This window comes from Mycteria americana, chromosome 3 (assembly GCF_035582795.1).
Source record: "Mycteria americana isolate JAX WOST 10 ecotype Jacksonville Zoo and Gardens chromosome 3, USCA_MyAme_1.0, whole genome shotgun sequence".
NCBI classification, from domain to species: domain Eukaryota; kingdom Metazoa; phylum Chordata; class Aves; order Ciconiiformes; family Ciconiidae; genus Mycteria; species Mycteria americana.
The window spans coordinates 67,832,355-67,856,340 of NC_134367.1; the positions used below are offsets into that span (position 1 = coordinate 67,832,355).

Consider the following 23,986-nt stretch of genomic DNA (forward strand, 5'->3'; position numbering starts at 1 on the left):
CACTAGGAAACGTGGGAGGCAAATCTGCTTCATCAGTAATTCCCAAACGCAGGGATGCAACACCCGTCCGTGCAGGAAGGAGGAACTCCACGCATCTCACAAACGCCCTCTACCGAGAACTGCTTCTAGCAGGGGAAAAGGCTCCTTTCACGTGTTTGTGCAGCTCAACGCGCTTGGTAATTCCGGGGCTAATTCCAGATTTGTACACCACAACAAATTTTGCCAACAACACATATCTGCTACCAAAACTACCTGCAGTAAGTAGCCTTTAATTAAGTACGCACACTTGCAAACTAGATGAGAACTGTGTTCAAATGCAGCCCTGGAAGTGATCATGTTTGAAGGCCTGATCATCAGTCATGTAATAAAAAGAAACAAGGCAACAAACAAGGAACAAATACTATTTGATTTTAAACAATGAGCATTAGGAACCAAACCTCAGAGAAAATTTTGTAGTATCACGCATTAGACCAGCAGATACAGTTGCAAAAAGTGGACATGCGTTGTAGCAGAGAGTGACTTCTCCCAGACAGTCAGATCTACAACAACCTTAAGTCATGTCTTCTTGTTACCCGAATACAGGCTTTCTTAACTTGGTGGGGGTTTTATCTCTCAGTTTCTTGAGTCAGTGGCTCTATTTAAAGGACAAGAGGATACAGAAGCAGATCACTTCCCCTATCCCCAGGTTTCAGAAGAGATAACAGGGTTTGCTACTGCTACTATGTGGGTAGCTGGAAGTGGGTCCAAGAAGCAGCTGAGAAGAGTAGGCAGAGTTGGAGAAAGGAGGGGATGGAGACAAGGACTCTCTACATGGATGTGAAACACTCCATGTTGTGGAGCCTCCAAGGAGGACAAACGTTCAGCTTCTAAGGCCACATCTCTATGTCCAGACCTCAAACTCTAAGGTTAGACACCTCAACATCAAACCTCTATGACTCTTTTACTAGTAAAATAGCACTGAAAGTTAATCACCTCATAGGCAATGCCAGTGCATTCCCTGGGAGAAATGGGTATGAGAAGAATTACTCTAAAAAGAAGAATTGTTGTGGATTGGTGTAGAGAATGTCACAAATGGCATAAGCAAACTAGATATGTTCAAAAGAGAAATGCTGAGTTCAACTATGGCTGCTCAGGAATAAGCTCTAAGAAGCAGCTAACTAATAGAAAAGATGTCAGATGTGTGCCTTGCAGCCCTTTCCCCTTCAAGACTCCAGCTAACAGAAGAAGTAGCTACACTCTATGGTCAGAGCCAAGCTGTGTCCTCCAGCAGTACTGTGTCCTTGGAGCACTGGGCTGCAAGCAGTAGTTTGTGGCCTCCCAGGCCTGGCAAAGCTGCAAGAAACACCGATATGGAAATGCCTCTTTGTTAAGTCTGCATGACTGGACACGGTGACTGTAGAAAAGAATGCCAGAGTGATTCATCATGCCTATTTCTTAATTTTCCAAAATACGCTTTTTAGATCAAACATAATTAAAAAAAAATTAAAAGTGAGGAAGAAGCTTTCTGTATGACACACATCTCCCCAGACTGAGCGCCGTGGCTGAGCCCAGACGCCTGTGCAATAAATCCAGACTCTCTTTAGACCATCCTTCTCAACTGCCAGACTTTGCATCCTGCCTGCTACGCTCCCTGCTAAACACAAACCAGCAGGCAGTCAGGAGGATCTGAAGAAGTGACCTGCCTCCTAAGCCTCCCACCCCAGCTGAAGGTGAGGCAACCTCCATCTCAGGTCCAATTGCAGTAGAAGCACCAGCCTGCAGCTAGTAGAGGCCTCCACTGGGCCTAAGCTTCAATGTGGGGAACTCTGCAAACCAAAACAGAAATTCAGGTGGTTCCAGCACTAGGCAAAGCTGGAAAGCTGGCAGAAGAGGCTGTTGTCCAAGATTTAGGCATGCAAGCTCTCTTTTGGCAGACAAAAAATTATCTTACTGATACCAGTTCATTTTTTGTGCCATTTCATTTTGTGCCATTTTCATGGTGCCGTTTTTTCATGGCACAAGGATAATAGGTGCCATTACATTTAACCACACTAATAAAGCAATGAACTGGGTGCTTAATGTTAAACATGCAGTTCATCCCTCTAAGCACAAGTACAGCTTCATGCATGCGTTTAGTTTCCATTTGTTTAACTGTGATTATTCAGTGGGACTGCAACTCATTAAAAGGTTAAAGAGCATACTGCTGGGTTGCAACCTTGAGCTGAAAGCCAGGCTTCGGACTCACTTAGAAACAAATGTGCTATCAACATCTCCCATCCCATTTGTGCATGATAGACAACCAACAGACAACTGCTCCTGCAGATTCAAAACAAATAATGATTTTCTGTCAAGAAAGTCCCAAGGAACGGCTTGAGTTGCCTTAGCAGACTGCATTCAAAAGGACTGCACCATGCCAGCTTACTCTACTCCCATCTCAAATCATCCTCTTAATGTGGTGTTACAAAGCACATTATTGAGCACGCATGACAAAAGCAAAACATCGCTGTTAGTTCCTCTTAGTGCGAAGATAATGGGCTTCCTGTGCTTCAGCTCACATGACATGTATTGAGCCACTTCAAAGAAACAGACAGTTTTATTGTGGGCCCATTCATCACATTCAGTGGGGTTTGAGCACAGACACCCATGGGGTTTGTATTGGGTTTATTTGACAACCTCTCCACGATTCATTTTTTATTTCAATGCAGCTGTATTCCTTACGTGTTTCCAGAACCAAAGCAGAGCACCGCCAGTTAACTCTTCTTTTAGCATCTTTATCACAGGACAGAAATTCAAGTTTCCATAATGTTACTGAGGTCGTAACAGAGAATGACATGATTGTCTTAGATTCGACAATCCAGTGAGGTAAGTAATTATGGTATCCCCACCTAACAATAAAAAGATACAATGTAGCATTTGTATCGTGCAGCTTTTTACCTAAAATGTGTTCTTAAATTTTTTTTCTCTATATAGTGAAATCAACTGCTTCCTGACCAAACTTAATGATTATTGTGGGTTCATGTTCATCGATTAATGAGAAAATAATTGCTACTACACCAAGCATAATAAAAGCATTGAAAGATCTATCTCAATTTAGAAACTAGGAGTTTTTCAGTTTTCCCATTATTGCTTTTTTAAACATTTCTGCTTAAAGAGATCGTAAGAAATATCAACACAAGTATTATTTGAAGTACAATCAACAGTAGGTTTTCAACAGCAACTCACATTTTAAAAGAATTAAATTATTAAAATATTACTGATATTAAACATCTGTCCAGCATGCTGAGCTGATTTAGTAATTTTACAGTATTGTGGGAACATTAACAATTGCTTTTGGATGATAATTAAGCTCCATATGTATTATGAGCAGAAGAAAAACAATTCACTGTAATCACAATTATTGCATTTTTGTGAAGGTTAGTCACACATTCTGAGAACCAGTATTTTATTGCAGATCACATACCACTGTGAGATATTATTACTTTTAGTTCATTCAATAGATACAAACCTCAGCATTCTCTCTACGCAGTAGAGCAGCAGATTGCATTAAAGAAAGTTTAGAAACCCAGTCTCAGTGTTACTAATACAGCACCTTTTACAGTCCTCCAGGGGATAAATAGACATTTAATTAACTGCCTGAAAAAGGAGCTGTAGTAAATAACACACACTTATTGAAGCGCTTTTCACCTTCTTCGTAATCTAGCTGCTTCAGCAGATGTAGAGCAGGTTCCCCTTACAAAGGGTGTTCCGACGTCTTCCAACAGTTATTCTAATCATGCCATTAATATAGTCACTGTGGTACCTTTTCGAGCCACAGCAGCCAAATCCACACATAAAAATGAACCCCGATTCGCATCTCTTCCCTCTTCCTGCCTATGTTCCCGTGCCTGTGAGCATACATCACGGGGCGGGGGGGGCAATACTTTTTCTTACATCAACTTGAAGTCACGCTGCAACCAATTACAAGGGAGGCTCTCTCAGGAGTTTAGAGGCAAAAGAGTAAATGCCCCTCTTTGGATTTGGTGGCTGGATTTTACTTTCCTGTGCATCTTCTTCAGTACGCCAAATAAGCTACTGCGCACCAGCGACTGAATGACGAGCTACCTCTTCCCCTCCTCTGGTTTCCCATCTCCATCCTTCCTCTCTCCACCTTCTCAGCAAACTCCCACTAGGTAAAAACTACGGTGTCGAGGTACGTCTCCGCGCTGTTCACCAGCGGGAGTGTCTGGCGCACGCATGAGCTCCCATGCATAGCTCTTCTGGAGTTCTTTCAACTGCGCATATGGAGTACGTGGGCAAATTATTAACAGCAATTATCGCCATGAAGTTATTTGTAGCAATATTGGAGGGGTTAATGTTATTTGTTTTAATTCAATTGCTGTTATTTCTTTGAATTCAGAATCTTGGACCTACAGCTTCAAAGTTCGGTTGCATCCTTACTTTTCATTGGACTTAGTTTAAGTTATTAACCTCCAGATGGTGTAAACCGAACCTGTCGGCAGCGCAGGAGGCCACCGCTGCGCCCCGGCTGGCGGCGTCCCGGCTCCTTCCGCCGGCGGCGGCCCCGAGACCGCCGCGCCGGGGCTGCGGCTGATGCGTAGCCCCCGGCCGGGGCTGGGACCGGGGCCGGGACCGGGGCCGGGACCGGGGCCGGGACCGGGGCCGGGGCCGGGGCCTGCCCGGAGGCAAAGGGCGGAGCGAGCCGGGGCGGGGGCTGGCTCCGGCCGCCGCCGCCCGCGCCGGGCGCCGTGCCCAGAGACGTCCCCAACTACGTGCGGAGGGGTGTGCGAGTACGCGGGGGCGGGCCCGGGGCCGGAGCCGGGAGCGAGGCGTCCGGCCCCAAACCGCGAGGGAGCCGCGCCGCGTCCTCCATCCCCCGAGCACCGAGCAGCGGCGCCGGATCCCTTCCTTCACGGGGCGCTCAGCAGCAGGGCTGCCCGGGCGGGACGCGATGCCCACCGAAACAGGCCTGCCTGGGTGCTAGAAATGCCCCTTGGGGGAAGCTGAAGTTTAATTTGCAAGAATAAGTATCGTGAGGTTTGACGATGCACGGCGGTCCTTACTTCGCCATCACCTGACATGACGTACAGCGATACAACAGCAAAATGAATGGACTTCTCGGTCGAAGCGTTCAGCTCCGTCTGGTGCATTCTGCAACAGCAAAATGCAGATAAAGGCAGTGAACCAAATTAACTGATAAGTGCTAGACAAATGAGTGTTTACATAAAATTACTAGCAACGAGAAAGTGTTCTAAGCCATTATTTTGGTAGAAGCTACTGCAGCCTTCATAGGCAAACTCTCTCCTTTTAAAACAAGTAGGATAAAAGAAGTATTCTGGATAATGAAAAAGAGCAAGTAGGCCTCCAACAATAATGCTGTTCATTTTTGTTTTCATGTTGAATAACCCTGTGATTTGCAGCTCAGGGCACCAACAGTAATTGGCCAATTCCACGCTCTTTCCTTTGGCTCCGTTTGTATGTTTTTCCTTTGTGTTTTGGGCTTTGCTGTTTATGGAAATGAGGCCTTGCATTTCAGCTGTGACCCAGACAAGAGACAGGTTAATCTTTTCTGTCACAAGCAGTTCAGGCCTATAACTCCTCAGGTAATTCTCTTCTTTTATTGTAGAAATCCAATGTTAAGAAAATAAACCGCAAAAATTAAACATAATTGTTCCATATAAGAAGTAGTAACTGATAGGGCTAATTATCACTTAGCTTTTCCATGAATATTTTCCTTTCAATAACTTTTCATCTGTGACTAAATACAGAGTTGTGCTTTCTATCTTCCATAACAACAACCCTCACGTTTCAGAAACCAACTGAACTTTTCAAATTAAAACATAACAGTGATTTTTACCTTTATTGTCATCTAAGTGTTTATACATTTGATATATATTAAAAACAGACTTGCAAAATGTTCCAATATGTGCGCGTTTTAGCTGTCCCGATGCAGTTGTAAATGGTCTGACAACTACGTTTCTGCTACATTGTAGGTACTCTGGGCATTACAGTTGGTGATTGTACTGGTACCCAGAGCCTTTTTTCACCTTTACGCTGTGTGTAAGAGCATCGAACAGTAAGATATCCTCCAAAAGTCATTCTGCGCTGTTTTTCATATCTTCTCTGTTTTCTTAAGGATTATCCTTGAAGCTGTGGCTTTTTCGCTTCAGATTCAGCTCTTTGGTTTCAAAGTGAACGCAATCTACATGCGTGATGTGGGAGCACTTGAAAAAAAGTTTAACATTACCCAGTGCATGGTGCCAGAGCACTTTGAAAAGGCAATTTTTCTTATTGCAATGTACACATTTACTGTGATTACAGTGGTCTTGTGTTGTTGCTGAAATTTTTGAGATCTCATGTAGAAGGCTAGGTTTCTTAAAAACTCAGTGATGTCTATCACTCCTAGTCATTTACCACCCTGTCCACCTGTAGTTTTATAACAAGGATTTCAAGCTATAACAAAAAACATCTCCTGTCCTCTATGCAATGTTACAGAAGAGAACCACACTCATGATTACTGTTTATTCCTCATCTAAAAACCACTGCATTATGTGAATAATCTTTGTTTCCATGTAAAGATCAAAGGCAGTAAGATTCACAAGACCAACATGTTTTCATGACCTGCCACATACAACAGTTTTGCCTCCAGAAGCGTGTCTGCGTGTGAGGAGGAGGCTATTTATGTATGTATTCTTATTCACAGCTTTTCTAACATATGCAATTGGAGCTAGTAAAGTTATTGACTTGCCAAGAAAAACTATTCCAAATTTCTTACATGGTCTTATGGCTTAGGAATTAAGCAGTAATGGTGGATAATCTCTGGGTACAAGAAAGTGTTCAAATGTTTTGCCAAGCAGTGCCACTGTTGCAACCTGCATCTCAGACCCCAGGGGCAGAGACTCCTGCTTAGGCTGTGGTGACAACATATCCATCGATATCAGCTTACTTTGCAGCAGTCCAGCTAGTGTCATCTGCTAGCTGTGAATCTCCTTCTAAAAGTGAAAGACTGGCATGGTATTCTTTGTGCTGACCGGAATGCCTTACCCTCATTATGTTTTGGTTTACCATGTAGAAGATTTTTACCAATTTTGTATGATCACATTTTGAAGGACTAAAAGGGCTTTATGAGTTAGTTTTGCATAAGAGGCTTAAGTGTCAAAAGAAAATCTCAGAGAAAAGCCTTTTCTGGGTCCAGTCATGCCTTGATTTCAGTGAGTTTTGCTTGTGTGTGACTGCAGAACTGGCCCACATAATTTTTTGCCGTGTGTGTCACATCTAACTTCTTATTGCTCTGACTAAACTTGCTAGAATAACAGTTAAACAGAAGTCTGCATACTAAAATTATTCCATGCAATAAGTGTATTTGGATAGGTTAGGTCTTGAACTTTATATAGGTATCAGATGTTTTCGTGTCCGACAGTTTCTTCTTAAGGACTAACAGACATCTTAAACTTAGAAGTTATTTAATTCCTGCTGCTGAAGTGAGGTAATGGAAAAAAACAAATTTCAGAACTGGAAAGAAACGTAGAGGTAGTTTCCTGTATAGAGTATGTACAAATCACAATCATAAAAATTAGCTCTTTTCAATTTGTTTTTCAAATACCCTCAATTTCTAGGAAAAAAAAATAGAAGGTTTCTTCCTCTTCCTCTTGCATCATTTTCTACGGCTACTAAATTGAACAATTTCTGTTCTGAATCTCAGTGAAACAAAAGACTCAGACTCATCACTACTTAACAGTGATGCAGGAACCAGCAAAGTCAAAAGGAATCCATCAGCATCTTTGGACACAGTTTGAGGCCTGTAACACTGAAGGGAAGAACATCTTTGCTTCTTGAATTAAGTTTAACTTATGTGAAAAACACAGTGTAGGCAACATTCAGCATAAAAGCATAAAAAGTTGAGATCCTGGTGGCAGCATTTCGGTCCTTTCAGGAATATTTGGAAAATTCTGGAAAAATTACCACAAAATCTTTTAGCACCAGCTGTTAGTTAAGCAGGCCCAAACAAGGTTAGGTTGTAAGAGCCTTGTAATCCTCACCCACAAAAGTAGTCCTCATTACATAAATGGAATTGCATTATTTAGTTGTCTTGGATTTGATTGCTTCTGGGCCATTTAAATCTAAGTGGGTCACAACTAGATGTGTGATTTTTTTAATATGCTGATCAAGAACAAGATGATAAATTTCAATACATTCACTGTATTAAAGCGTTAATGTTGTGTTATTTTTTCCCCACGGAACTAAGTTATATGTTGTCTTAAATATATGTCCAGTCAACACTATCAGATTTGTGCAATAGTAAAGCAGTTACTTGATATTTGCAAGCATTACAAGTGGAATAAGAATCACTGTGCTAACTTCTTGTTTGCATAATATACCATGTGCTTTGGTTGATACATGCTTAATTTTTTGTTGTACACATCGGTATCCATCTGGAATTATTCTTTGCAATTTCAACTTGTAACCTCAGGTAAAAAAAATATTTTTATTTATAAATAAATTACGATATATCTATTACTACTAAAAAGAATAATTTCCTTCCATGTGCTAGCTACAGTCGTGACCAATTGTAGTCAAATCACACTTAATCAGATGTTTGTATAATAATAAAATAACTTCATCACAACCTTGTCAGTATTTTCCCTGGTGCTTAATATTTCCATTGCTTGTTGTTGTTCTGTAGATTCCAAAACATTTCAGAAAGGTCAGAGGAGTGCCAAAACCCTAAACTCCTTAGGGGACTTCCCTGTTACCGTCAAGAGCCTTGCAGAGCCAGGACTGGCAAAGGACTGCCTGAGGACCCCTGGGGGGGCTCTAGGAGCTGGATTACCCACCACCGTGCCCTTTCCCTTGCTGGTCAAAATCTGGAACATATCAAAGCATGTTCTTTTCCCAAATCAGATACGATGCAGATTTTTTCTGCATTTCCTGTGAAATTAAAATTGTCAAATTCCTCAGTTTATCATTTTAAAACAAAATGTGCATTATTGCCTTTTAGTGCAAATGTTCTTCTGTGACTGATTCCGTCATTAGTTTCTGGAACATGTTAATGAGATATTATGTCCACGTAAAGAAACCATTTCCCCATGGTTGTCAACACTTCTCTTTCCTATATTTGCCATTTGTTTTCCTGGCACTCATTGTATTCTCAAGTGTCTCTAAACTTTTCTTTCTCCTAGTCTTCCAAACTCCCACCACTTTTATTCTCATTTACATTGCTTTCCATCAGCTTCCTTCCACCCTTACTCCCTCTGAGATTTATAACATGCCTGCATGCGTTTCTCAGTGTTGCACTTTAGCTCAAATGCTTAGCAAATATTTGAGATGATCCTGAAGGCTTTTTTTTGCCATTATGAAAGGAATTATATAATACACTTGGGGATTCTTTGATTCAGTTCTATTTCCTTACACAGCAAATATGAAATCCTGTCTCCCAGAACACAGTAGGAAGTATTTTTGTTGCTTTCATCAGGGTCACATTATAAGTGCTTCTTTGACTTTTTCATTGTTTTCCACCATACTCTAGCAGCCTCATTTTCACAGACAGCACTCAAGCAATCCCCAGCTCATGCGTTTGCAGTCAGTTTTGTCCCTAGCCAGACATCGTGCCCATTTCAGTTCTCACTTAACAAAGAGCTGTAATTGTTCCCTTCATCTTCAATGAAACAAGCTAAACACAACCCGTAAATGACGCGATTGCCTTTACATCAAAGGTATAGTTGCTCTGGGCCAGCAAACTTCTAGTACACCACCACAACATCCCAGTCCTGTAACCACTCCTTGTTCTGTTCTTTTCCTGTCTTCCTTTCTTCTGCTCAGCCACCATTTCCCTTCTGTTCTCTTTTCAGCACTCTCCCATGCTAGCAATGAGACAACGCAGCTGCCTCTCCTACCCCGTGCCTCCTTCCAACCTGCATCTTTCTTTATGCCCTGGAAGCACTGACATTCTCCTGCCTTACAGACAGCCATTTTGAGACCAGGACAGTGTCTGGCAACTGGGCCATTTAAAAGAAATTTAAAAAATCATTTAACTGTGCTGTCAGAATGAGAAGATGACAGACACTAAAATAATTTATATTGCAATTTGTGAGAGCCATTTGAAACCACTTTGCTTCAACGGTTCCTATTTCTTTTGCTGTTCTTATCCCCTCTCAGCAAAAAGAAGTTCCTCTGAGAAAAAGTTATCTGAGAAGTAGTGATCCTGCGAGATATATTTTCTACGGCTGGCGGACTTGCTGACAGCTGCCGGGAAGCAGCCTCGTCTGGTGAAGCGCCATTAACCAGGCCGCTGTCGCACAGGGCTTCTCCAGCCAGCGGCAGCGGGACGAAGGGCAGAGGCCCGGCAGTAAAGGTCTGGCTCAGTGCTCGAGGGCCTCCCGGACCTCTGGTGAGCCTCGGGGCTGCCCAAGGGGAAGGTTCTTCAACCTGAACAGGAGTTTTACTTGCAGGTCTACCTCCAGGGGAAAGGTCTGCACAGCTCTCGGGGATGACGTGCCAAAGGGGCAGAGAAGGGCCGGGGAAGGCGTCGCCGCTCGGCTGCGGAGAGCGGGGCCAGGCCGCCATTCCCCCGGCTGGGGCCGGGGAAGCCCCGGCCACCCCGAGGCCTCCAGGCCTCTCCGCACGGCGGCTGTGGGACGCGTTTCAACCACTGCCGAGCCACGCAGGAGACGCGTGAGGCTGTACAGCCCCGTGGACGGGCGGGCGTGCGGGCAAACCTGCCCGGCGCTGACCGGCTGCGGCCAGCCCAGGCCCGGGGAAGCCGCCCGGAAGGCGCCCGTCGCCCGCTCCTCCCGCTCAGCAGGGGGCGCTCTTCCCGGGTGCACCGCCACCGGCGGCAGCCCGCCCACCGCGCACGCGCGCCAGTGTCCCCTGCCGGAAGCGGAAGCGGCCGGCGCCAGGCTGAGGAGCGAGAGCTGTTGTCGGCCGTCCGTTGTTGCCGCTTCGTGTCGCCGCCCGCGTGATGGCGGCCACGGCGCTTCCCCCGCTGCCGCCGCAGTTCAAGAGCATCCAGCACCATCTGCGAACCGCGCAGGAGCTGGACAAGCGCGAGCCGGTGGTGGCATACTACTGTGAGTGAGGCGGCCGCAGCGCCGTCCCGCCCCGCCAGTCCCCGAGCCGAGCTGAGCCGGGCCCGTCGCGTCCCGCCCCGCCCCGCCCTGCCCTGCCGCCGCTCCCGGCTACTGGGGCCGCTACCGTCCCCTGGCCACCAGTCGCTGCACCGGGCGGAGCGCGCCCCTCCCTCTGTCCGCCTGGCTTGTTGGGTTGCGCGGAGTGCCCGTCGGATGTACGGACAAGCGAGGGCGGAGGGGGAAGCCCCACCTCTTAGGGCGGTACGGGGTGTTCACGGTCTTCCTTGTCTGCCGCTTCAGCTGCGAGCCCGAACCCCTCTTTCATTTTTGCAGAGTTAAGCCTCTTTGCAGTCGTAGTGGATATGCCAGCAGCCTAAATACATGATTGTACGCACGTGTATAAAGTCAAGTTTTCGGTGTTGGGATAGTCCTACTAAGAATCGCAAAAAACTAACATTCGAGAGTCTTTTCAGAGTTTTTCACCTGCTGAAAAGACCTCCTTCTTTCTGTCTTGTATCTGAGTAAGAAGTTTTAATTCTTTTAATACTGTTAATTTTATTTTTTGTGAGGCTTTGCCACTTCTTCAGGGCTCTCTAAGAGGGAGAGTGGGTGGGTCTTCTTTTATTTGTTTTATTGAAATGAACACAGCAAGAATAATTTTGTCTTACTGTAAGTCTTTCAAATTAACATGTAAATTTTTCAAGCTAACTTATGGCTTCAAAGCTAATGATCGTCAGGGTGGTCTGTGAGCCTTTCTAAAAGGCTTTCCATAGTTAATTAAGAAATGCAAGCCTGTTGTTAGTCGTCTTAAATTCCTGTCACAATTAATCACCACAACTTGGAAAATTTTGAAGACTAGCAGATCACCAGAAATGTATGTTTATGTTGTTTGTTATTTTCTTTTTATTGAGATGTGAGGAGGTAATTTGGGGAGTTTACTTGCAAATAGCTTATCTTCAAAAAGAGTTAAATAAAAAATAGAGGTAGAACTGGTACTTTAGTTTGTAAGGCAGTCTTAAGTTTAGAAGGATGAACTCGTGAAATTCAGGCTTCAGAAAGCTCTGAAAAAACTGTCAGCTGAGTGTCAGAAGAATAATTTTAATTTTTATGTGTTATGCAGGAATACTGTGCTAATGTGGAAAAGTGCCACCAGAGAAGTGAACATATTAGAACACTGAATGTTCTCAATAGTACTTGCTCTTTTTTACTGGAAAAAAACAGGACAAATCATACTTCATGTGGCAGGAAGCACCAGCTAGGTCAAGCTGCACTGTTTTTTTGTTTTTCTTTATTTCTTTGGGGTTTTTTACCAGATGGAATACCCTGTCTGGCTATACAATAAAAGTACTAGCATTTAGTGAAGGTAATGAAATACAAGTCTGTTTTTATTTTGGAACAGAAATGTTTTGGTGGCTGACCTGTATTTTTCTTAATGTCTTTTCCATTCTGAAACTTAAGGTAAATCTTAGTGTACAGGAAAAAAAAAAAACTTGAATTATTAGCATTTTCAGTAAAGTCCTTTGCATTGTCTGTCCTATGTAGCCTGAAAATTTGCATATCATTCTTTCATTTGAGTACTTCAGCACATCTGATTCATTACTGAGTATAGTGAAGACTGTATTCTAGAGATATCTTTCTCATTACATTATTACATAAAGTAAAAAGCAGTGACACCTCTTTTTCAAGGCAGGTCTTGCTTGGATCCTTTGTTCTTTTAAATACACAAAGGACAACTAGTTTTCACCAGTGTTCCACTGATTACACTTCTTTCCTCCCATGGTTGATGAGTTTGTCTAGGTTGACTAAAATGCAGAATTCCTGTTTTATGGGAATTTTTTGTTATTTTAATTCTGGCTTTGAAGCAAAAAAAAGGTTTATGAACCATTAATTTTGAACATCGTGGATTTGGAACAATTATGCAGAATCCCAAAGTATGAATTACTAATATTGCTACTATCAAAAAATGTACTGTGTATACTTCTAGCATGCTATGAATAATAAAAGCTTTCCTTAAAAGGTGGCATTTTTTAAAGTGTAAGTCTGGGTATACAAAAAATTTTCAGGATACTTTTCAGATAGCATTTTGAAAGCAACACAGATTTTATGTGGAGTTAAAGCAACATTTCTCATTAGATGCTTCACTGAAAAAACCTGAACATCTTGTTGAATCTTTAGAATGTGTTTCAGAGGAGCTCTATACATTTGCTGTAACATATTGTGTGGAACAAGTAGCATGAGGAAAGCTTGGTGTGTACTGGAACATGTGGTGTTCTCTGTGCTGTTGCTCCTCCGCCAGGCTCGTCTGCAGGCCTGTGCTTGGCACCGTGTGTGTCGTGAGACCAGGAGGGTGGTGTCGCACAGCAGCTAGCCAAGGGGACCATGCAGTGAAATACCATGTGATGGAACAGTGCTGCGTGTTTTGTCACAAGGCTGCTTGCACAGCCACTGCGTGAGGGGGAACATCTGAATTTTGGTCATATGATGGATGTAACCATCAGTCTGAAGAAAAGAGTAAGGTGTTTATCGCTTTGGAATGTTGCCAGGAGTGGTTCATCCCTAGCCAAAAGCTTTGGTCCTAATGTTTCCATGGCACAGTAGTTTTCAGTATGGACGTATGTTTGCTAGGTTTTGATTTATGTACATTTTAGTTCAATTCCACTTGTATATTTCTGATAATAGGAGCTGCTACACAAACTAATTAGAATATCAGAAGCAAGTGAACTCTGGTAAGATGTGTTTGCAGCCTAAAATTCTACTTTCTATAGCTCAGCAATAAAGTCAGGAGCAACTATTTACTGCTCATCCTATTATTTTTGTCTCTCATCAGCATCCACTGGTGCCAGAGGTGTCCTCTCAAAGCTGGGAATTTGAATGGCAGTTACACATTTTATTTGCATACACCATTTTACATCTTTTTTCTCTTATGTTTTTTTGGGTATAGTTCATTTGAAGCATTAAACTAGCATAAACCAGCACTGCCACCCAGAGAAGATACTGTAGTCCTTCTCTGGCCTCTCACTCCCAATCCTAATGTGCTTCAGAAGCAAACATTGATGTAACTGTACGATGAAAAACAACAACAAGCTGTTTTTCAGCCAGGCCAATTCACTACTGCTTAAACAGCTGTGCTTCCACACAAAGACAAGGAACAAGACACAGTGGCTTGGGGTGAAGACAGGACTCCTGCTTTTTTGATATTGCTGGCATATTTTGATTTAAAGAAACTGTAATTTGATGAACCTTAATCTGTTTTACACAACATGGATAGCTACAGCAGGGATGATTTGTATTTTTCAACTGTGACATAATTTTCCACATGAAAAATAAAACATTGAAGAACAACATTGATGCTTTTGTGCACCATAACACATCACAGATGCTTTTTGTTGTGGTACTTGCTAGAAACACTGCAAAAATTAAAAAATTGTTTTATTTCTGGTAGTCCTGTGTATTCCTTACAAAGCCTTCATGCTTAGCTCCATTTTTAGGTATTCAAATTCAAAGCAGCATATGATCAGTAGCTTTATATGTTGTTTGTAAACTGTTACTTTTTTTAGCCCTAGCCGCTGTTAGTAGACGGACATAATTGATTGGAGCAATAAAAATATATTTACTTCCTGACAGTATGTACTGTAAATTTATATGGTTGTAAAATTTATTCTACTTAGAACACAGACTGTAGATAAATAAAGGAACCAAGCTTATTTTTTTAAGTTGTACAGGACATGATCTCACAAAATAATTCTCCTTTTAAAGAGATTAGACACTTTATGGTTAATGTAAGTGTTCAGCACTGCAGTAATCTGCTGCCTTCTTTTAAAATGCTTGACTCCCCATATGAGACTTTTTCTCACATTTCATATTATTTTGTTAATCATTGTCATTAAGTATGTAGCTATTTCAGGTTCAGTAAAGGTCAGCTGATTAGATAAGTATAAGGGAATCCCTGTAAAGGATGCTACGTTGATTAGGCAATAAGTGATTCTTGGTCAATAAAGTAACTTTCGTATGTTAAAAACTTACATGAGTGACTGTTTGACTACTTTGAGATGTTATTCTGCAAACACAAGGAGGCAGGCTTTGATAAAAAAATTCTCTGGCCTGTGTAATGACTAAAGAAATTACATCTTTAACTGTGCCATAGGCAGTTTGACTCAGAAGTTATTTTTTGAAAAAGTGGAAGGTTTGAGAGGTAGTTTTGTCTTCTGAAAACTTATGTGTTAGTGTTTAAAGCAAGATTTTCCTTAATAGCTGTTTTTTCAGCCTTTCAGTAGTGGTGTTAAGCTCTTTTCAAAGATGATTGGTAGTATTTTATACTTCTGTACTTGCTGGCCATTGACGTTCTAATTCAAAAGTATTGAGAGAATGCCAGTGAGTTGCCAGAAAAGCATTGATGTTTCATAGTATATAACTTCCTAACACACAACAGTGTTTGGATATCCAGTGAATGCAATGTGGAAAAATATTCTAGTAACTTCAGAGAAGCAGCAGTGTGATGGTTTTTGCTTTACAGTCTGCTAAACATTGGAAAACATTCATGTGAGATCAGTAGACTTGATCCGTTTAAAAAAGGTGTGAAAAAAATCTACAGTTCTCAAATTCTTGAGATAGAAAAGCACCACAGAAATCCTTATGAAGGATCTTACTATTGTGTTGACATTTCTGGTTTTGTGGGATCAAGCAGGAGAGAAAGGCAAAAGAGACTATTTTTTTTCCACAACTAGTTGACAACTTGAATCAAGAGTCATTCAGCTTTTAAGAGAAATACCCATCTGTTAAATGTGACTGGCTTTTTACTTTCAAGTTTAGTCAGACATCCATAAACAAGCTTCTCACTACATACCAATTATAAGACTTTTTTATTTAAAAAAAAAAAAAGGACAAAAAATAAAGTTCATGGCCTGACTCAGAACTTGGGAAATATAGTTACTATGTAATTTTACAACTGAAATACTGTTAATTTTTTACTGATCCTTCCTCAAAGCAGAGCACTAATAACAGACAAATATTTTAATTGAGCTTTTAATTTATTCAGCTTTTTATTGTATCTTGGTGCATTTTGAATGACTAATTTAGAAGTATTAATGGAAATAAAAGTAACAGGTATTTGCTGTATTTCACTGCAGAGGTTCTGCACGTACTTACTGACTTCATTTAACTGGAACGTTGTAGAATTGAAATGCATAAAATAATGTTCTTATAACATTCCTTATCTAATAAGATCAAATTCCTGAGCTTTCCACTAGAAATATTCATTTTTTATACTAGTTTTATATAATCCATTTGTAAAAGTACATTTTCCATATTCTCATGTTGCTGGTGGCAGAAAACTGTTTTGTGTGTTGCTAATACTACATATGATTTAAAGCCTATTGGAGATTACATACTGAAGAATAGATTTAATCTGTTCTTTACCCAGGATAAGTTAATTGAAATGGTCAAATATTTAAGTAGATACCCATTTCATAGTGAACTTTGAGACTTGCTTTGATTGTGCTGTGAGTATAAACTAAAAATATTTCTCGATTTCTTTTTTTTCCCCCATGCTTTCTATTTTTTCTGTCTTCAGTCTTGGCTTGTTTGCTCTGATTTGTTTCAAAGATTTGTAAGTGGGGAAAAACATGCTCTTAAAACTCTGGTTTGTCTGTGGAGACAGAAAAACAGTGAGAAGTAATTGGAATAACAAAGATAAATACATAAACCCCACAGTCCTCAAAGCAAACTGTGGGCAGAAGCAAAAATTAAAGATGATGTTAACTATTGTGTAGTATTTTTGGCACTTGCTTTGATTAAATAAGTAATATTTTAAAATAATCTGCTCTGACAGAGATGGGAATGAGAACATAAAATATAACAAGTGTACTTCAGAGGTTGAAACTTTATTTCTAAGGTCTGTGTATTTGTATAAAACTCCTAAAGTTCAATTGTATGGTGTAAATATACTAACATGCATTTTTCCACTGTATAATTCACTTTTTTTTAGTGGATCTTTATTCAACTTGAACCTCAGGAAGCAGAATTAAGAACTGTCTTCTCCTGCCTGAGTTTGCTGCTGCTTCTGAAGAAGGGATGCATCAATATTAGCATTCTAATTTCCAGAATCACAGAATCATTGAGGTTGAAGGAAACTTTGTACGTCACTTAGTGCAAGCCCCTGCTCAAAGCATGATCACTAGTACAGGTTGGTCAGGACTGTGTCCAGGCAGGTTTTGAATATCCCCAAGGATGGAGACTCCACAGCTGCTGGGAGCAACCTGTTCCAGTGTGTGATTATCCTCACAATAGAAGATTTTTCTTAGTTTAAATGGGATTTCCTGTATTTCATTTTGTGCCCATTGCCTCTTGTCCTGTCACTGGGCACCACTGAGAAAGGTCTGGCTTTGCCTTCACTCCCCAGTGCCCCCCTCCCCACATCAGGTATTTATGCACATTGATAAGACCCTCTGAGCCTTCTCTTTTCAAGACTAAACAGTCCTAGCTCTCTGCCTCTCCTGGTATGACAGATGTTCCTAGCCCTCTTTCATCTTTGTGGCCCTTCCCATGTTTCTTGTACTGGGAGCCTGGAACTGGATGCAGTACTTGAGGTGTGTCACACCAGTGCTGAGTAGAAGGGAAAGGTCACCTCCCTTAACCTGCTGGCAATTCTCCTAATGGATGCTGTTAGCAATTAAGGTCAGGAGTGCACTTCAGAAACTTATCTCATGGTCATGCCCATCTAGGGTGCTTTGTTTCACCTCACAGAGTAGTTTGAGAGCATGAAATAGGTTTCTTCCAGTTTAAACTAAACTGGAGGGCGTTCCACAGGAGTGCTTCAGATTTGTGTTCTAATCACTACAAGTTGTTTTGTCCGCATGACTTGACCATAACTAATCCAGAGTAGCTGCCTTCTCCTCCTTTTGCCTTCTTGAGATCTCAATTACTATAAATCCTACAGTTAAGGTAGTTTTTCTGTTTTAATGAGAAATACTTCATTTTCTTTATTAGACTATAGAGACAAGCTTTGAAAAATACTGATAGTTTAAATATTGTGCAAAAGCTTAGAAACCTATGAGTTCCACATATAGATCTCTTACTCAAATTTTATAAGACCAAAGTTGGTCCTTAAACCACACTGAAGAATGGCAGTGTAGAATACTGAGTGATTTCCTGGGATTCATAATAGGTATTATTAGATTACTTGTTTTGTCGTCTAACCTTAATAATTACCACTCTTGTTTGTAATTGCAAATTTTGTTTCACCTATTTAGTTTGTTTACAAGTTGCTATTCTTCAAATAACAGTGACATCTAATGTAATTTACTATAATTTCAGTAATTTTAAGTAAGAGACATTTTTCTTGAGATAGTTTTGACTTGACAAAGTTTTTCTGGCATGTAACATAACCTTGAAATATACAGTTATCAATCCATTTTCCTCTGCAGAACTTAGAATACTATGAAAGATCTGAGGGGAAGAGGGGGTCATGATACTATCCTTTTTTTGGTTTGAGTTTCTTAATTAAATTTGTAGTCTTCCTTCCCCTCACTTTTGTCTCAGAATTTTTTTTTTCCCTTGCATTTCTCCTTAAACTAATTTCACTTGAAAACAAATATTTAGAAGTAATTTGTGTTCTCTGGAATGTTTCAGGTTTTGAGTTGATGCTGCCAGCCTAATACTTACCTTGTCTTTTGCCAGTTTCCTTCAGTGTCATATAATGAAGAGGACGTATCAGGCCCTTCGAAGTTAGTTTGTCAGTGCTATTAAATCTATTTTTAAAAGTCTTTGAATTCAGACGACTTTGACTTAGCCATGTAGAAATAGCATATATTTATAATCTGCATGCAGAAATTACATGAATGAAGTATGATACATTAATGTTCACAAAAGCAAGAATATTTTTTATTTTTCTTTGCAGATGCATTCTTTATGAAAATACATTTGCAGTAGTTTGAGTACAGTCCAATTTAATGTTTTGGTGTCCCTTGCTTCCCACATTTGTATTCCAACTATTGTCTTCCTGTACCAAGCAGTTAACGAATGTTTTTCTGCCAGTGGTTTAACAAAGGGAAGAGGAAGGTGTAGAATATGAATGAGTAATAAATTATGGCCTGAAAAAGCTTTCATCTCCTACTCAGAATCAAAATATGGCTAAAGTTTATGGCAATGTTTTTTGTTACTGTTTAATGTCAATTTGTTACTATTAAATGTCAAAAATATTCCAGTTCCTAATTTTTTTTTTTCTGTATTAGAGAATAAAATACACATGGGGAAAAAGAACTGAAATCTTTTGATCCTGTTAGACTAGGAAAAAGAAAGAGGGATAGTAGGACAGAATTTAGAAGATAGAGTCAACCTATTGTGCGTGCTTGCTGGCTGGAACTTTTGTGCTCCAGTATTTTTACTTGGCACAGAGTTAGTTTAAAATGGGAGTGAGGGGAGTTTCAGTTGTTATCCAAACATAAATCTGGAATAACTTACTGTGTATTAGGAATGAATGCCTGGCACGTACTAAAGACGAAATACTAATTCTGAAATTGTGCTGTGTATTAGCAAAGGAAAAATAACGTGGTATTGCATGACATCAATAAAAGCAGAGAAGTTTCTGTAAAGCTCACTGTATAATTCCTTCCAGCACACCCACACTTAGTATTTGCAGAACAAAGATTAAGGGCAACAAATCAAGACATAAATTTTGTAGTTGTCTTGGCTAAACATTTTTCTGAGAATGATTACTTGCCAAGTCTTTATGAATTTGAAGATAAATGTCCTGTCTGCAAACTGAGAGCAAACCCTCTTTTAGTTAATAATTGGCAAAACAGTTCTGTCTTTGTGCATAAAAGATTACAAATTACTTTAGCTCTACTTATAATATTAATTAATATTTAGACATTAGCTCTATGTAGCCTCCTTTACCTCCTTAGTGCTTTACTTTATGCATATACTACTGTTGTTGGCCGCACAAAAATCGTTTTGGCTATTTGATTTGGATAAAGGGGGCAAAAAATGTAGATTGTGTCTGTTATAAAGGCAAGTGCGTAAAACAAGCTTAAAAAGAACCAATAATTGCATTCACTTACTTGTTTCCAAGTATTCCAGATCTTCATCACAAATAGTGAAGAGAGATGAGAATTACAGGTCACTTATTTCCAAGATTGTCTGCATTCTTCAAATACTTCGTTTAGGCTTTAAAAATTTTTGTAGCTACAATGTATGGTTTAGTTTATATCGCTATTTTCAGCAGCTCGGCTTTTCACAGAGGAAATTTTTTATCAAAAGTTGCCAAGCAAATGGCTCCTGTATGTCTAGTTGTTTAGTTTTACTGTGGTCATTAGGGACGTGCACTTTAAACGTTTTTCAGTGTATAGAGAGAAGTTCTGAAGAGAAGAACTCTGAAATAACTTTGATGTAAAATGGCATCTCAAGTGTGCTATTTTTAAAAGGTGAAAAAATGCTATTGTAATACAGAACACTAAGAGGATTTCTTTCTGTGGTGTCCATACCATTGAGGAGATTAACTTCTAGTTATTAGGTATTGAACCACTTGCATTAAAGCAAAATTTTTGTGACTTAGCAGGCACAGTAATAATACATTCCATTGCTTTTGCAATATTATAGAAACCAGAACAGCTGTATTTAAAGGAATGTAAATAATTACTCTGTTTTCTTTCAGATGGGGGGGGGGGGGGGGGGCAGGGGACGGGACTGAACTCATGTTACATTTGGCTTTCTCAGCAGAAATGTTGGAGGCGGTAGACTTTTGGCCTCTTGCTTATGAGTTCTTTGCTACTGAGATTACCTGTCAACATAAACATGGAGGAAAGTTCTTTGACCATTAATTGCCAGTTTAAAATTTCACTGATGATATGAACACAGGAAAATTATGTTTTGCTCATTGCTGCTGAAAATTCAGTAATGAAGTGAGTTTGCCCATTTGCTGCATGTTAAACAGGAAAAGGACATAATAGATTTCCTTCACTAGATCAAAGCATATCTTTCAGTTACTATCGTGTATCCTTACCATAAGTAATATTTGTGTGATAAACTACACACAAAAGTAAAAGATATGTAAGAGTCTTCTGACACCTTAATTGGCAAAGGTAGTATCAAAAACAACACGGTTGTACAAATAGCCTTCATATAGAATACTCAGGACATTTCAAAATTAGAGAGAGCAGAGAGAAGGATGACAAAAGATGCAGACATGGAAAAAACTTGTGTTTGGAAATAAATTAAGATTCTTTGCCTTAGGAATAAGATGTAATAATAATACACAAAAATGTAAAGAGTAGAACTAGTAGACACTTTTTCCTGTTGTCTGTAATAAGGCAAGGGATTACTTATTGCTTTCAGATTCACTCACGTATTGCTCTTCATACAGATAATGTTTTGAAATTTTGCTTTTGAAATTAAAATAATATTTTTATTTCAGCAGTGTCTGTAGAGGCAAATACCAAATTATTTCTCTTCATCCTATTCTGTTTCTGTCAGAGGAATTCCTAGTTCTTTCAGTTTTTCAAGTACTTCACTTGCTGTCTGCTTGATAAGTTTAATGATTATTGATAGAGGTTTTCAATACCCAAGCCCCACCTTTGACTAGAGCAGCACTGAGTAAAGCAGTAAGTGTGCCTAAATGTACTTAACATTTTGTTTGTCACTGGTGAGTTTCAAACACTGGAGAGTATACTTTCCTTCTGTATCTTCAGTTCATCAATTGAAACTGATGTTCCAGGAGATTTTGAGTGGTAGAGTATGGTTTGTGTTTTCTGACCTGTAGGTTGCCTAGTTCTTTATTACAATCAGGTTGTCTTATCAAAGGTATTTGAGTCAAGACTCCCTTTCAGTACTGAATGCTACTAGGTAGTGATGCTCTGTCAATAGTAGGTTTCAGAAACATCATACTCTTTCTTGGTCACTACTTACTTGAGAAGGAAGGAATAGCTTTTGCCCTTACCTCATTGATTGCCTCATCAGAGGCCTGTCTCTGGGCAGGTTTTGTTATGCAGTACTCCTTTCAAACATATTACTGTATGTAAAGAAGTGAGTATGCACAAATTCTGAACTCTGAAAATTCTTAAAGATTGCAGTAGGCTCTTGTTAGGGTAACATAAGTGTGCTCTGAGCTTTTGCCAGTTAATAAGATCATGCAGGAAATCTCCTTTCCAGTTGATATAAACGTTGATATAAATTGAGGTTTGATGGCTAGACGTGGTAACTGTCTGGTATAGTCAGTTGTGTGGTACAGAGATGTAATTGCTGTGACAGGTGCAACATATTTCATCTTAGTCCAGGTGACATTAATTGTCTGTAGAATGTTTCTAGTCTTAATATCTGTAGAGCTGCTACTAGAGCACCTTCACATTTTCTTTACAGTCTATGTACGTTTTGGATAATAGTCCTTCGATCTTGAATGACCTGAGGACTCTTGGGCACCTTGGTCCCAGAGTCTTTTGTAGCAGGAAAGTGGTGTTGGTATGGAACATTGCTTGATGTCACCCACAGTATAAATTTATATATAGACAAGAAAAACATGTTTCATATCCGTAACTATTGTTCCTTGAGCTGTGTTCTCTGTGTATTCAAGACTTACTCTTCTACATTTGTTTATTGGAATGCCCGAAGGAGTCTTCAAGTTTTTCCTCAGTCTCTGAAATCATAAGAGGGGAGACGGCTGGCTTTTTAGGGCTGCCTGTAAAGCATACAGATGTTACAGTCCTGTAAATACACCCCTTTGGATATTATTGAGGAAAAAAATTATCTTGCTTTCACTATTTAAATGGATATATTTGCAATCAATGTGGGAAAAAAGCCACATATAGGTAACCGAAGAGTAACAGTTAAGCAGATAACAAATAAGCAGATCTTTTAATGATTAAACTGATCCTCAAGACTAAAGACATTTGCAAGATTTCCATTTATATGGAAACAGTTCTTTTTATGTAAATTAATTTTGGAAGAGATATGAAGGTGCGTGCTTCAGCAAGTAAGATAAATCTATATCCAGTAATGACCAAGGGTATTCTGAATTTATGTAGCCCTAACTCTTATCAGTCTAAAATTAATTGACTTTCCTCTGAAAATGTCTGATATTTGCATCTGTCAAAAAGAAATAACTGATCTAGGTGGCCCATAGGTCTAGCATCCATCATGTTAATTCCTAAGTTTTACATTATTAAATCATACCATGAAATGTGTTCAGGGAAGCTTACAGTCAAGTATGTACTTAAAAATCAGTTTAATTGAAGACTGTAAGCATTAACTCCTCATCATGTGATTGTGGTACTTTAATCGGCAGTAGACTTAAATTAGCTTGAGTGCCTCAGATACACATCTCTGTGTCTTTCTGTGTATGGATTTCTTTGAAGTGTAATGTCAACTTTACATGTGCTGGTTTCATAATTTTTAATATTAACATGTCAGCATCCTGAAGATAAATAAGGTGGGCTTAAGAGTACATATCAGTAATTAGCTTAGTATTAGTGTTGTCATTTAATGAAACCTACATAGCGTAGAACCTACATAGCAATTTTTGTTAAAATTGTCATCTTCCATTTGTCATGATCAATTGTAGTTGTTTATAGCCTTTATTCATTCCTGAAGTTTTGCTCAGAGTAGACTTTTACTTGGTTGTTTTTTACTGGAAACTTGAATATGAAGGTGCTAGGTTGTTTTATAAATTGTAAATGTAGAAGTAGAGAGGCGTTGGAGGGCACAAGTACGTTATTATTTTGGTGGGGGTCTTTAAATGGTTGGGCAGCCCAACAGCTTTAACATTCAAAAATTTGTCAGCTTTGCAGTCCCAAGTAAGGAATGTACACTTTGTCTGGTTGAATAGCCAATTGTATATGAAATGTGAAATACTACTTTTAAAATCCAGAAAAGTGAGTTAAATTATGATGCTCACCAGCAGAACCTAGGTAAGTTTTGTAGAGAGAGATCTAATGGCAGACTGATAATAGATGGAA

At 39.9% G+C, this 23,986-nt stretch overlaps 2 protein-coding genes across 4 annotated transcripts in view; both read left to right on the forward strand.

Moving 5' to 3' along the window:
* Positions 1-5,384: 5,384 nt before the first annotated feature.
* Positions 5,385-6,366, forward strand: GJE1 (gap junction protein epsilon 1; the record flags this gene model as incomplete). Its single annotated transcript, XM_075497131.1, is given in 3 exon segments — positions 5,385-5,579; positions 5,970-6,308; positions 6,310-6,366. Coding segments are annotated over 3 exon segments (591 nt in total), but the record flags the coding sequence as incomplete, so codon positions are not given.
* Positions 6,367-10,849: 4,483 nt separating this feature from the next.
* VTA1 (vesicle trafficking 1) overlaps positions 10,850-23,986 on the forward strand; it is a 40,990-nt gene continuing 27,853 nt past the window's right edge. For all 3 annotated transcript variants that reach the window (XM_075498854.1, XM_075498853.1, XM_075498855.1), the window contains exon 1: positions 10,850-11,045. In XM_075498854.1, the coding sequence (XP_075354969.1) occupies positions 10,937-11,045 (109 nt within the window). In that variant the 5' untranslated portion in view covers positions 10,850-10,936. The remainder of the gene's footprint in view (positions 11,046-23,986) is intronic.